This window comes from Neoarius graeffei, chromosome 7, assembly GCF_027579695.1.
Source record: "Neoarius graeffei isolate fNeoGra1 chromosome 7, fNeoGra1.pri, whole genome shotgun sequence".
Classification (NCBI taxonomy): domain Eukaryota; kingdom Metazoa; phylum Chordata; class Actinopteri; order Siluriformes; family Ariidae; genus Neoarius; species Neoarius graeffei.
In genome coordinates, this window is record NC_083575.1 from 4,503,634 (window position 1) to 4,519,170 (window position 15,537).

The 15,537-nt window shown below is 43.1% G+C and overlaps 2 protein-coding genes across 3 annotated transcripts in view; both read right to left on the minus strand.

Annotated features, from left to right (window-relative positions):
• Positions 1-13,103, minus strand: part of wdr35 (WD repeat domain 35) — a 44,401-nt gene extending 31,298 nt beyond the window's left edge. The window contains exons 1-11 of the mRNA XM_060925167.1: positions 12,880-13,103; positions 10,994-11,111; positions 7,923-7,994; positions 6,981-7,073; positions 6,351-6,479; positions 6,053-6,186; positions 5,689-5,854; positions 5,384-5,529; positions 5,101-5,226; positions 2,116-2,301; positions 1,831-1,863 (exon numbers count right to left, since the gene is read on the minus strand). Coding sequence (XP_060781150.1) covers positions 1,831-1,863; positions 2,116-2,301; positions 5,101-5,226; positions 5,384-5,529; positions 5,689-5,854; positions 6,053-6,186; positions 6,351-6,479; positions 6,981-7,073; positions 7,923-7,994; positions 10,994-11,111; positions 12,880-12,903 — 1,227 coding nt within the window. The 5' untranslated portion in view covers positions 12,904-13,103. The remainder of the gene's footprint in view (positions 1-1,830; positions 1,864-2,115; positions 2,302-5,100; positions 5,227-5,383; positions 5,530-5,688; positions 5,855-6,052; positions 6,187-6,350; positions 6,480-6,980; positions 7,074-7,922; positions 7,995-10,993; positions 11,112-12,879) is intronic.
• Positions 13,104-13,728: 625 nt separating this feature from the next.
• Positions 13,729-15,537, minus strand: part of matn3b (matrilin 3b) — a 48,869-nt gene continuing 47,060 nt past the window's right edge. For both annotated transcript variants that reach the window (XM_060925170.1, XM_060925169.1), the window contains exons 5-6: positions 14,651-14,749; positions 13,729-14,177 (exon numbers count right to left, since the gene is read on the minus strand). In XM_060925170.1, the coding sequence (XP_060781153.1) occupies positions 14,134-14,177; positions 14,651-14,749 (143 nt within the window). In that variant the 3' untranslated portion in view covers positions 13,729-14,133. The remainder of the gene's footprint in view (positions 14,178-14,650; positions 14,750-15,537) is intronic.

Below are 15,537 nucleotides of genomic sequence, written 5' to 3' on the forward strand. Positions count from 1 at the left end.
TTATTCTTCACGATGCTGTTTGTTTCAGTATGTTCTCGAACAAACAGGTGAATTTATATTGAAGATACATGACTTTAATGACACAACTCAACTAATCATGTGACTTCTGTTGGTAACGGGTTGCAGCAGATCTATTTAACAGTTATTCCATGAAATCGAGTCGTACATGAGCTGATAGCCGAGGAGGTGCGTAGCACAGAGGTGGAGCGGATTAACTGTTTTATTCTATCCACATTCACTGATTTTTAAGAACCGGAGCATTTTTATTTTTAGCAAATTCAAGAAATAAAAACTTTATACAAAACGTCCGACAAATCATTTCCGCTTAGAATGTAAACAAACCGGTGAAATGACAGGAGCAATTTGGGGAAAATGCGATAATAATTCTTGAGGGAAAAAAAAACACGTGTTCTTACCATCAAATACTTTTATTCCTTATTTTCTTGCTTTTTTTGGGGGGGGGTGGTTTGTTTTCGAGTCGTTTTCATTTCGTCCTCGGTTGGTTCTGTAACACACTCCGCCATTTTCTTCTTCTTCTTTAGGTTTTTTTTTTGGCGATTAGCAAACACACTTAAAGGTGCATTACCGCCACCTACTGGGCTGGAGCGTGGAACAGGAAATACTTGGGGAAAGAAAAAAAAACTAGCCATTTCTGTTTCTTTGAAATACATGATAAAGTGATGTATCTGACCTGATGTGCTCCACCATTGTGTTTTTCTCTACTCACGGTATTGACCCATCCCACGTGACGTCACGGCAAATGCGGCTGCCATTTTGGACATGAACTACCAGTAGTCTACCACAGCCAACAACGAGGAACGACGGCGCAGCATCGAAAGGAATATAGCCATCAAAGAAAGTTTTTACTTTCAGCAAGACTTCCATCATGCCATTATATTGTTGTGCACCTGGATGTAGTAACCATCAACACACAAGGCAAGGGTTATCATTTTATCGGATCCCAACGGATGCTGACCGACGGAGAAGATGGATAGCGGCCATTAACAGGAAAGATTGGCAGCCCTCAGCATACCAGCGCTTGTGCAGTGACCACTTTGTTGGAGGTAAGACGAATAAAATTAGCCAGAAAAGGCATTACATTGCTGTTAACATTTTGTGGCGGCGAGTGTGTAACCAAATAGGCTAAAATAACCCATTGTAACCTTTTTGTTCTTCTGTAGTAGCTATTAGCTAACGACATTAGCTAACGTTGTGTTCCTTTGCTGTTGGTAGACTGTAGGACAGATCAGAGGTAATGTCCTACAAATAAGTGTTCAAAACAAGAGGAACATGTATTTGTCTCTTAAATCCAGGCCGTTCCCTGTAATCTGTAACAACGGTTGGAGAAAGTAATGGCAAATAGTGAGTGCACAAACCATAGAAGGGAAACTGTACACAGCGCCAGGGCAGTGTGATGGTATGTCTACTTACGTCGCTGGATAGTGAAGGTGTTTTCTGCATCTCGCTCCTTTTTCTTTTATGTTTTTCGTTTGTCGTCTTCCTCGCATTCAAACCGATTCGAACCGAAGTCCACTTCATGTCCAAAATGGCGGTCGCGTTTACGAAGGTCACATGAGTGGGAAGGGTCAATATGAGCTAATATCCTAGTAGTAGAGTAGCCAATCAGAGCGCGTGATTACTCATATTCAGTGAATGTGGACAGAATAATATATGTATAAACGGTGTTACTGAGCTGAACACGTCTTTTAACCGGAGCGTGTGGTTATTTACGGTAGAGCCGATCTGAACTTTTACTTGTGAGGTAAAACAGCATCGTAGCTCCAGTGCATGTCTCGGAGTAAAAACAGAAAAAGCTGTTGGTCTTGTTACCGTTGCTGTTGCTGTGTCCGCGTCGACGTCCTCCTGTTAGTGAACTCCGGTGGAGAAAACGGAGATTCGTGAGACAATCATTCTGAACAACTCAGACATTTCCTTTAGTGATGCTGAAATTATTAATTATACGACTGGATAGAAGGAGAACGATTTATAACAACATGTGCTGTCCTGGATCACGAAGAGACAAAATAATACAGATGTTATGTGAGAAACAGATGCTGAGTGTCAGCAGTGTGTGTGTGTGTGTGTGTGTGTGTGTGTGTATGTGTGTGTGTGTACCTGTGGATGAGAATCGTCTGCTTTAGTGGCCAAAATGCAGAAATCTCCACAGGTGGTGACCGACATCAGACTCTTCACGTACTTCACAGACTTCTCATTGTTCTTGGTGTCCCAGAACACCACGCTGTACTCCATCCTGTCTGGGCGAGTGTATGCATACACCACCGTGTTCAAACAGTAACCCCACTGCACGCGCACACACACACACACACACACACACACACACACACACGAGTGCATATAAAATAAAGTTCCAGACGTACAGTAAATGATGTAAACATGCTCTCAGGTGTCAGGATAAAACACAGCTTCCATCGCATCATGCTGAAGGAGCTTCCTGACGATCTTCGGTCCAACACTCGAAAGGAAAAAGCTACAAAGCCGTCGTAAAGAATTTCCACCTCCCTGTCAGTGCACGTGGTTCGATAATACGCAGGTGGAACGTTCACGGAACCAGAACTCGTCTCCTCCGGACAGGTGAGGAAGGTGCGGGAGAAGCCAGCCGTCACTCCAGCGACTCCTTTTCTTTCTTTGTGTCTCTTTTGTTCTTTTAAAAATCAAACGTTCTTTCTTTTTTCCCCTCCTCCCTTCCTTTCAGTCTGTTTAAATCTTTCTTCGTTTCTCTTTCGTTCATTCAAATCATTTTCTGTCTGTTTCTTTCTTCTCTTTTTCTCCTTCCTTCCTTCCTTCCAGTCTGTAATTTTTATTCTCTCTTTAAATGTTTACTTCATTGTTTCTCTCTCTCTGTTAGCTCTTTGTTTTCTCCTCCCTTACTTTCAGTCGTTCATTTTCACTCTTTTTAAATCAGTTCAATTCTTTTCTTTATTTATTTCTCTTTCAAATAATGTTCGTTCTTTCCTTTAATTCACTCATTTTTTATTTCTTTCGATTAATTTTGTTCTCCCTTTTCCCTTCCTTTCTTTTCATTCCCTTTTTAAATATGCTGAGTTCTTTTGCATAATGTTCTTTCTTGCTTCCAAGAAAGAAGGCCTCCAGCCTTTGATTTTTTTAATCAAGTTTAATTCTTAATTCTTTCAAATCATAGTTTTTAATTTCTGTTTCTTTGATTAATCCTTTGCTCTCTGTCTCTCCTTTTTCTTCCTTCCTTCATTCCAGTTTTTATTTCTATTTTATTTACAACCCCGATTCCAAAAAAGTTGGGACAAAGTACAAATTGTAAATAAAAACGGAATGCAATAATTTACAAATCTCAAAAACTGATATTGTATTCACAATAGAACATAGACAACATATCAAATGTCGAAAGTGAGACATTTTGAAATTTCATGCCAAATATTGGCTCATTTGAAATTTCATGACAGCAACACATCTCAAAAAAGTTGGGACAGGGGCAATAAGAGGCTGGAAAAGTTAAAGATACAAAAAAGGAACAGCTGGAGGACCAAACTGCAACTCATTAGGTCAATTGGCAATAGGTCATTAACATGACTGGGTATAAAAAGAGCATCTTGGAGTGGCAGCGGCTCTCAGAAGTAAAGATGGGAAGAGGATCACCAATCCCCCTAATTCTGCGCCGACAAATAGTGGAGCAATATCAGAAAGGAGTTCGACAGTGTAAAATTGCAAAGAGTTTGAACATATCATCATCTACAGTGCATAATATCATCAAAAGATTCAGAGAATCTGGAAGAATCTCTGTGCGTAAGGGTCAAGGCCGGAAAACCATACTGGGTGCCCGTGATCTTCGGGCCCTTAGACGGCACTGCGTCACATACAGGCATGCTTCTGTATTGGAAATCACAAAATGGGCTCAGGAATACTTCCAGAGAACATTATCTGTGAACGCAATTCACCGTGCCATCCGCCGTTGCCAGCTAAAACTCTATAGTTCAAAGAAGAAGCCGTATCTAAACATGATCCAGAAGCGCAGACGTCTTCTCTGGGCCAAGACTCATTTAAAATGGACTGTGGCAAAGTGGAAAACTGTTCTGTGGTCAGACGAATCAAAATTTGAAGTTCTTTATGGAAATCAGGGACGCCGTGTCATTCGGACTAAAGAGGAGAAGGACGACCCGAGTTGTTATCGGCGCTCAGTTCAGAAGCCTGCATCTCTGATGGTATGGGGTTGCATTAGTGCGTGTGGCATGGGCAGCTTACACATCTGGAAAGACACCATCAATGCTGAAAGGTATATCCAGGTTCTAGAGCAACATATGCTCCCATCCAGACGACGTCTCTTTCAGGGAAGACCTTGCATTTTCCAACATGACAATGCCAAACCACATACTGCATCAATTACAGCATCATGGTTGCGTAGAAGAAGGGTCCGGGTACTGAACTGGCCAGCCTGCAGTCCAGATCTTTCACCCATAGAAAACATTTGGCGCATCATAAAACGGAAGATACGACAGAAAAGACGTAAGACAGTTGAGCAACTAGAATCCTACATTAGACAAGAATGGGTTAACATTCCTATCCCTAAACTTGAGCAACTTGTCTCCTCAGTCCCCAGACGTTTACAGACTGTTGTAAAGAGAAAAGGGGATGTCTCACAGTGGGAAACATGGCCTTGTCCCAACTTTTTTGAGATGTGGTGTTGTCATGAAATTTAAAATCACATAATTTTTCTCTTTAAATGATACATTTTCTCAGTTTAAACATTTGATATGTCATCTATGTTCTATTCTGAATAAAATATGGAATTTTGAAACTTCCACATCACTGCATTCCGTTTTTATTAACAATTTGTACTTTGTCCCAACTTTTTTGGAATTGGGGTTGTATTTCAAATAACTTTCTTTCTCCCTTTTTAAAAACTTTCTTTTGACTTTTTCTAAATCGTTCTTTCTTTCCTCCAGCGTTGCTGTATTTTCCTGCTCACTGAAATCACACGCTGAATTTTCTCTCCATCATCAAGACGTCAGCGTGCGTTTTGTTTAAACGAGACTCTCTTTATTCGTTATTAAAACTCGATTGGAGAAGGGATGAGAACTTTAAAATCCGACCCTGCGCTGATGTTTTTACCTTGTAATCAGGTCTGATGTTGGCAAAGTAAATGTAGGAATCGACGGCCAGGCCGATCCTCAGTCCTCCACCTTCCCATGATAACGCAGTCACCTGTTTACCAGGAACCTTCAGAGTGCGCAGGTGCTGCACGAGGAACATATCGAGGTGTAACGGGAATCACACAAAGCAGGCAGAAAAAAAAAATTTTTTTAAATACACAGTGTCAGAGGAGACCTGAGTAATAACCTGAACCTCATTATTTTTGCAACCATTCACTTCATTTTCTCTTTATGATCTTCACCTCTCCAAACGGTGTGTAGAAATTCAAGACGTTGACATCTTTATCTCCGCTGGGGTTCCTGAGCGATCCGGCGATGGCGAGAACGTTGCCGCTGTGGTTCCACTGGATACTCGCAACGTTCATAAGGGTGTCGATGATCACTGGATCTACACAAATACACAGACGCGCACACAAAGTGAACGAGGAGAAAAAGGCATTCTGCGCGTATGATCCCGAGAGTGAAGAAGCATGGTGGTGGGAGCATCATGTATCCAGCTGCTTCTCTGCAAACAGTACTGAAGGAATCGTGTGATATGGGAACTCACTATCGTCGTTCTCGTAGCGCATGACCTGGCAGCGTCCGTTGTCGTAGCAGATGGCGAGGCAGGGACAATCGGGCTCGACGTAACCCTCGGTTCCGGCGTACCAGTGGATCCCTGCGATGCTGACAGCCCCCGTCACGTTCATCAGGCAATGCAGGGTCATCTTCATCTAAACACAGTGCAGAATATCCGAACTGCTGTTGTATAAGAGCAATAAAACACTTCAGGGTGTACAGTTATCAGAAAATAATCAAGGAAAAGTAACTCAACGCTTCACCACCATCGCACTGTCACTTATTTATTTATTTATTTTCCAGCACTGGGAAATATTCAGCTCGTGATTATGATTAGCATGGTGTGTACTGACGATGAAGTTGCCCTGGTTGTCGTAGATATGGATCTCGCCGTTGGCCATTCCGAACAGCAGGATCTTGCTATCAGGAGACCAGGCCACGTGGGCCAGCTGGATCCCCTTCAGCTCTTTCCCCCAGATCCTGTTTCCTGAAGAACATCCACTTATCAGTAACAAGAACCGGATCAAACTGGAACAAGGTCTACATGGAGCCGTCATTGTGCAGGAAATTGTAACCGAACACACAAACACTGAAGGCATTTTGTTTTGTGAAGTGGGTGTGGCTAAGACTCATTAAGACCCTCCCCCTCACCGTCCACTGATCCCACAATAACGGCGCCGTCTTCGTACACGATGCAGATCTTCTCACCGTCCGCGTTCCAGCTCATACTCCTCACCACCGACTTGTTCCTGTTATTAATCATCTCCTCGTACCAGGAGCCTGTTCAGGATGGATGAAGAAAACCCTCTGTGATCACTAATCAGCGATTATTTTCCCAGAACAGCATGTCCCGAAGCGTTTTATTCCTCTTGTACTGCAGCAAGAACACTGCGTGACCAAATCAAGATGTTATGGACGGGAACTTTACGAAGTTTGGCACAAAAGGGTCTGGATGCTGAATGAGCTGTTGCTATGGAAACGATAATGTATCAGAACATTAATGTACAGTAAACCTGTGATTCGCAGCTGGGCTTCGATCGGAAAAACGTCATCAACACCTTCTGACCAATCAGAATCAAGAATAAAAATATCCATTATTTGATGTTTATTGTTACTGGGACCTGTTACACTTCATGGTTTCGTTTGAAAATTATTAAAAATACAAAGCCGGTACAAGTGATTAAAAAAAAAAAAAACATCTTCAGGTGGATCTAAACATCTAACCATCGAGACATCTAAACATCTGGTTTATTCCTTGAATAAATTAATAACCACACCCACCCTTGTAGAGCATCCAGACGATGATGAGGCCGTTCTGGTCGCTGGTGGTCAGTTTCTGGTACTGCTCGTTCCAGGTTACGACCTGCACTGCACCTGGACACAACACATTAAATAAACCCACTGACAGAACGCTTCAGCAAAAACAAACTAAGAAGCAATCAAATTTGCATAAATGCATACATCATTTGTTATACAGCTGAATCAACTGACACTGTTTAACTCCATCGCCTCGCTTTTAAATAGATTATTTAGTAAAGTCGCCAGAGTGTCCAGTACACACAAATATAAGTGAGTAAAAATTACATGATTATTCTTATTATTTGCAAACCATGGTGGGCGTGGCTTAATATCATGGACTTGACCAAGAAGTAAAAGCTGAACTTATGGATTCAACCTTCTACGTTCACAGTTTCTACTAGTTGCTAATTTGCACATGGATTACTGAAGATGAATGGGTTCGTGACAATAAATATGGTCTTGATGATCAGCCAATCAGCTTTCATGGTTTCGTTTGAAAATTATTAAAAATACAAAGCCGGTACAAGTGATTAAAAAAAAAAAAAACATCTTCAGGTGGATCTAAACATCTAACCATCGAGACATCTAAACATCTGGTTTATTCCTTGAATAAATTAATAACCACACCCACCCTTGTAGAGCATCCAGACGATGATGAAAATTTCGGTAAGCATTTGATTGTGTTAGCATGCAGCTAACATCATAAAATGCGAACAGTTCTTTTCAAGAGTGCTGTCTGTAGTGGGTGCTTGGACCCCGCACATCGCTGCTTGCAGCAACAGAATGTTAAAAAATTGCATTAAAAAAATAATAATTGAAAAAAAATGAGATTGTGTAGATTTTGTAACTTCAGACAAACAAACAAACATAATTTGGAAACTAATTTTTTTTATGAACGACTGGTGACATATGAAGCACTCGTACCGGTGTGTCCTTCTAGTGTCTGGTTCATGGAGAGGTTACTCGGAGCTGCGAGACCTTTCAACTTGGCATCATCTGTAATGGTAGAACAGAACAGGTCAGATTAAAACATGCAAACAGTACAGTACCATACAGTACAGGTCTTCTCAAGTCACTACACAAAAACTTTAGATTAAGCTGTCCCTATCTAGTGTTGGATGCATTGTTTCGCACAGGGGGACAATGCTTCCAGGTCTTCTTGGGTGCAGGGATCTGATAGATGTGGGCAAACTCGTAGACGTTGCATAGTCTGCACCTTTCCACACAGGCAGCTGGTGTCATCATTCTCTCTATACCCCCACCTCACTAGATTGGTTTTGCATCAGCCTACAGCAGTTTTCATACGGTTAAGACATGACCAGAAGGGCCATGCTTCGCTGGAGCCAGGGGGAAGGGTTTCTTTTGGGCTGATGGACACCCTGTGTGGTGCTTGGGCAAGATGTTTGGTCCACAGGGACAGTCGCTGGTTGTGAGGGCTGTTGTTCAGTGGCTCAACAGAATGTATGAAGCTGTGCTTTCCCATTGGCACATGGTTGAAAAGAGGGTGGCGAGGGTCAGTTTCCTGTTTCAATTCTCTTTCTGGGATGCAACAGGCCTTCTAATGCTAGGAGGTGCGATGCCACACAGCAAGTAAAGGTCATGCAGTTTCATGCAGCCAGTGACAGCCTGGCAGGCAGCATTCAAAGCTGGGTCAATTTTGGTGGCATGAGCTGATCTACTCCAGACTGGTGAAGCATAAAGCCAGGGTCGTAGTACGGATTGCCTTAGCGTCGGCACCCCACTTGGTATTGGTCCACTTCCTGAGAATACTATTCCTTGATCCCACCTTCACCCTGGTCTTGGTGATATGGTCCTTGTTTGTGAGGGACCAGTCAAGTGTAACCCCTAAGTAGACAGGCTTGGTGACGTGCTGCAGCCGTTGACCATACCAACTAATCTGTAGTTGGCGGTTGGCTTCCCTGTTCCTCAGATGAAAAGTGCATATTTGTGTTTTGCCCAGGCTAGCTCGGAGATGGTTTGTGGCATAGTAAGGGATGAGACCGTCCAGAGCATTACTGAGGGAATCTTCTACTTCTTCAAAGGTTGCGATGCACAAGTCATCAGCATCGAGGAAGCTTCTGGTACCTGGGTGGATGGGTTGGTCATTAGTATAAATACTAAACAACAGAGGAGCAAGGGCACTCCCTTGTGGAAGCCCGTTCTTTTGTGTCCGCGATCGACTCCATCCGCCACCGAGGTTCACAAAGAATCTCCTATTCGACAACATGTTGCAAATCAGTTTGGTCAGCCTCACATCTGAGGTCATCGCATACAATTTCTTGGTAAGAATTCTGTGGTTGACTGTGTCATACACTGCAGAAAGATCAACAAATGCAGCACCTGTAATTTTTCCATTCTTGAAACCATCGTCAATGAACGGCGTGAAGTTCAAGAGTTGACCAGTGCATGAACAGTACGGGTAGCTCCTGAAAGTTCCATGTGGTACTTTTAACCAACAGACTGCTGTATCATAAGAACCGGGAAGTAGCGAGAGATCTTCCAGAGATTCAACAAACAACTTTTATCACTGTGTCTGCATCAATGATGTAATATTACCACTGAGTGTAAAAGTTTACATCCCCAACGAAGAACTCCCAAACCCATTTTTGCCCCAAAGCACTCAGTCTTCAGGTGTGATTAAAACATCTTGATATTACAACTGAGGGGATCCAAAAACTGTTCAGAAGAACCTGAAGGCAATTATTTTAAAAAAGGTAGGTTGAGGAATGATATTTAAATAATATTGTCTGGCTTTGTTTTGTGGTATATCAGATATATTCTATTCAGCTAGCATGATACTGAATGAGTCGAAGACGAGCATCTGATATACCACGAAAAAGAAAGCCAGCCAATATTATTATTATTATTATTATACATACATACATAAACATTCCTTTCGGGTGTTCAACACGTCTTTCTCTTTCAAAAATCTCTCAAAATCTTCTGTATTTAACGAAGTAAACCTGGCAGCCATGTTTGTTTACAAATCATCAGAGTCGCTCACTAGTGCGGAAGTTTTACGTCTCTGACGTGTGACGTTATGTTTTGACAACCGTGCAATATCGTAAACCATATTCAACACTCATTCTCCATCGGGCAGAGTGACGTAACATACATAGGATAAGCGATATGCTAACAATATTGCATGCTATCAAACCAAATGAATGAAACCTGCAGAGAAGGGAACAGAAGACGTTTTTATTCCATGGAAAAAGTGTCCTGTATGTATAATAATTATTTATATCACATTCAGAAGTGAGGGGAGGTAAACTTTTGATCTGGGGACATTTCAATTTGTTTTCCATGATTAACATGCATGATTTATTACGCGGGCGGCACGGTGGTGTAGTGGTTAGCGCTGTCGCCTCACAGCAAGAAGGTCCTGGGTTCGAGCCCCGTGGCCGGCGAGGGCCTTTCTGTGTGGAGTTTGCATGTTCTCCCCGTGTCCGCGTGGGTTTCCTCCGGGTGCTCCGGTTTCCCCCACAGTCCAAAGACATGTAGGTTAGGTTAACTGGTGACTCTAAATTGAGCGTAGGTGTGAATGTGAGTGTGAATGGTTGTCTGTGTCTATGTGTCAGCCCTGTGATGACCTGGCGACTTGTCCAGGGTGTACCCCGCCTTTCGCCCGTAGTCAGCTGGGATAGGATCCAGCTCGCCTGCGACCCTGTAGAAGGATAAAGCGGCTAGAGATAATGAGATGAGATGAGATTTATTACGCTCATTTCATTGTACATGCATGAGTCATGATGTGTTTGAGTCTCTCCAGTACACACACACACACACAAGAAGCTGTAACAATCCAAATCAAGTGTCCAAGAGCGAGCAGTGTGTGTGTGTGTGTGTGTGTGTGTGTAACAAAAAAAAGAAGATATTAAATATATAAAATAGTAAACAAGCAAAGAGAAATTAAGTGATAACAGATCAAAGAATGAAAAATAATTAAAAGACGAGAGTGAGGGACAGACAGATCTCTCTCTCTCTCTCTGTGTGTATACCTGTCTGAGTCTCCAGTTTGAGGACCTTCAGCAGACCCTCGTCTCCTCCACATGCTATAAAGCCCTGATTTCTGTTCCAGGACACACACTTCAGCTTAATGTTGTTGGGAATCGCAATCTGAGGGAGAAACACACCATCAGCACCTCATTCAGCACCGCACCACCTCACCTCACCTCATCCCATTCCATTCAGCACCGCACCACCTCACCTCACCTCATCCCATTCCATTCAGCACCGCACCACCTCACCTCACCTCATCCCATTCCATTCAGCACCGCACCACCTCACCTCACCTCATCCCACCCCACCTCACCTCATCCCACCCCACCTCACCCCACCCCATCCCACCCCACCTCACCCCATCCCACCCCACCTCACCCCACCCCATCCCACCCCACCCCATCCCACCCCACCTCACCCCATCCCATTCCATTCAGCACCGCACCACCTCACCTCACCTCATCCCACCCCACCTCACCCCACCCCATCCCACCCCACCTCACCCCACCCCATCCCACCCCACCTCACCCCATCCCATTCAGCACCGCACCACCTCACCTCACCTCATCCCATCCCACCTCACCTCATCCCATCCCACCCATCCCACCTTTTTTTTCTCTCCCCCTATTTGAACTTCTACTTCATTTTATTATTTTATTTCTACTATTGTTTAATTCTTATTATATTTCTTCCCATTTATTTTATGTAATTTTATTCTCTATTGTTTACTGTTTTGCTTTTACTTCTGTAAAGCACATTGAACTGCCACTGTGTATGAAATGTGCTATAGAAATAAACTTGCCTTGCCTTGCCTCACCTCACCTCATCCCATCCCATTCAGCACCACCTCACCTCACCCCATCCCATTCAGCACCGCACCACCTCACCTCACCTCATCCCATCTCACCTCATCCCATTCAGCACCGCACCACCTCACCGCATCCCATCCCATCCCATTCCATTCAGCACCACCTCACCTCACCTCATCCCATCCCACCTCACCTCATCCCATCCCATTCAGCACCGCACCACCTCACCGCATCCCATCCCATTCCATTCAGCACCACCTCACCTCACCTTATCCCATCCCATTCCATTCAGCACCACCTCACCTCACCCCATCCCACCTCACCTCATCCCATCCCATCCCATCCAGCACCACCTCACCTCACCTCATCCCATCCCACCTCACCCCATCCCATCCCATCCCACCTCACCTCATCCCATCCCATTCCATTCAGCACCACCTCACCTCACCCCATCCCACCTCACCTCATCCCATCCCATTCAGCACCACCTCACCTCACCTCATCCCATCCCACCTCACCCCATCCCATCCCATCCCACCTCACCTCATCCCACCTCACCTCATCCCATCCCATTCCATTCAGCACCACCTCACCTCACCTCATCCCATCCCATTCCATTCAGCACCACCTCACCTCACCCCATCCCATTCAGCACCGCACCACCTCACCTCACCTCATCCCACCTCACCCCATCCCACCTCACCCCATCCCACCTCACCTCATCCCATTCCATTCCATTCAGCACCACCTCACCTCACCCCATCCAGCACCGCACCACCTCACCTCACCTCATCCCATCCCATTCAGCACCACCTCACCTCACCCCACCCCACCTCACCTCACCCCATCCCATTCAGCACCGCACCACCTCACCTCACCTCATCCCATCCGCACCTCATTCAGCACCACCCCATCCCATTTATTCCCAGTTGATGGGATTTATCCAGCTACTTATTTCACCATGTCATACAGCGTGTATTCCAGACACCAGCAACACAACATGCATAAAGACTCTGTATCATTTCAACAGAAAATAATATTTCTACATGAACTGAGTTTGTTTCAGTCGCCATTACCTTCTTACTCAGGTAAATAAACATCCTTGCTAGCGCTTAGCTTAGCTTAGCTTAAAAACCGTCCTCAAAACTATTATTATTTCGTTGCAAAGTTAAACCAAGACAAACTATTCGTTTGTTATTAAAAAAATTAACTCATAACATTTAATAAACATAAACAAGCAGTTTTCTCAGTCAGCAAAACATTTCAGTCTAACGGGTCCAAGCGGCTTTCTTGGTTTCTAGGTAACCAGCAACCGGAAATGACGCAATTCAGAGGCGACGCTGGTACAGGAACCGTGTATCTAAAAACAACACATTTCTCATAAACTTGCTCTTCTAATTCACTGGTTGTTTTATTTTCTTCATGTTATTTCATTATTAAGTTTGTATATTTATATTAATTTAAAATTAACTGATTTTGGTCATAATTTAAAATATAAAATATAACAGCAAGGTGACTGAAGAGAATTTCACAATGATGAATTGTAGTAGTGTGGGTTTCATTCACTGTACAATTCACTAAAAACTCATTAATTACAGGAAAAAAGTTCATTTCCGAAAGAAAACGCAGGTGTTGCCATGCTGCGACACAGCCATGTTTATGGTCTTCAGGTTGCCATGGTGTGGCCACATGGTTGCCATGGTATCTCAGGTGGTTGCTCGGATGTTGTTGTGTAGGATTCATGTGTTATGGAAGAAAATTCAGATTGATTGCACAGCTGAACGATTTTCTCAGTGTTGAAAGGCGGTTGTTAAGGTGTTGTAAGTGGTTTCCATGGTTTCTCAGGTGGTTGCTAGGTGGTACAGTGTTTCTATGAAGCAGACACGTGATGTAAATAAATCAGGCTCCTTGGAATGACAAAAACGTTTCACAAGCCATTTTTATTATCAAATAAAAATCTGTACAAAGAATCACAAACAGAGGAAACATCATACATTACATTTACAGTCTTTCCTGGACAAAAATAAAATCAAAACAAACCTTCATAAGGTGCTCAAAATCTTATGTTTTACAAAATAAAAGGAGGCTGGACAAGCACGAATGAGTCGACTGCATCAAAGTTTGTAGATGATCAAGTTCAGGCTAATTTCAGGAAACGATATTTGGACTGGGTTACTTTCAATAAACACACTTTTTCTAAAGATAAACGCAAAGCAGCACAGAGAAGAGGGCTGTCTAGGCTCAGCGACAAGAGAGCGGCGAGTTGCTGTGCATTAGCGAAGAAGATCGCTGGTTTGTGTGTGTGTGTGTGTGTGTGTGTGTGTGTGTGTTCAGCGCAGCTGGAACTGATCGACTCTTCTCGAGAGATCATCCAGTGTGAACAGTCAAGGAAAACACATCACCCAAAGTGCAAAGACATTAAACACAAACAGTATATAATGCTAAATCATCTAATCTCAGATCATTAACACAGTCTGTGCGTATTTATAAAGCCATGTGTGCTTATTGAGATTTATTTATAAATAATTCAAACGTTTCAGTGTCTTTAGTTTTCCCGCTCACGCAGTGTTTCCCCATCAGAGGTTCCACGAAGAATTGAAGAACCTGATTTATCCAATGAATGTCCAAACTATTGCTCATGATTTTCACCGTAATCTCTCAAACCTGTCAGGGATTTAACATTTCACTTATTGGTACTTGGTTCACTCATATAGAAAAGGTTCTACTTGGAATACTTTCTGATCAAAGGACCAATCATTTTGTTCTAAATTTTGTCTGCATTGACAGCCGGGATGGTGAAACGAACTCGTAAATAAACACACTCGTATCAGAGGTGTGAAAGGATATGTCTGCCGTTTATCTCTCTAATACTGTGATGGACTTTCTTCTGGAATGCGATCTGAGCTTCACACATGCAGGCGTCCTCCACCAAATCGCTGCGAGCCTCTGTGAGAGAACCAAGAGACACACAGGAGAACCGCACACACGTTATTCCTGCTGAGAAAGTCACATTTTTATCGCAAACATTACCTTCATGTAAATTGAAATGTGAGGAGAAAAACACTCAACTGTGAGCATCGCAATGGTTTAAAATAATGTTGAATTGCCGAGGCTATCACTCACACACCCACGCACACACCTTTTTCCACAAATAAACTTTATCAAAACAGCAATTAAAAAAAAAGTTATATATCTTTCACAAAAGGTCTGCTATAATCACATAATTATGATTTCTATTTTTATTATTGTTATGTTGGTTCATGAACAAACTCTTTAGTCAGCTACCTAACACCGGCTAAGTTAGCTAGTTATGAGGTTTAGCTAATTTATCCAAAAATTATCCAGAAGACACAAAAATGAGGTAATTTCCACAAAAAAAAGCATGAAGGATAAAGCTAACAGCAAAGTTAAATAAAAATACATTTGATACCCTGCATTCAAATCATGTTCAATGTTTTACTAGCTAGTTGGAAAGCTAGCCAGCAGTACATTGCTCATCAGGTAACATGCTATCAAGCCATCTACAATATTAGATATCTGAAATTTAAATTGTTTTAGCTTGCCGCTGTACTAGCTACTTAAAGCATTGCTAGTATAGGGTGACCGAACGTCCCGGTTTTACCGGGACAGTCCCGATTTGGGGTTGTGTGTCCCGAGTCCCGACAAAAGTCTGTCGGGACACGGATATGTCCCGGTTTTCGCCACTCGCGACGTTTGCGACTGAGCAGCGTGGG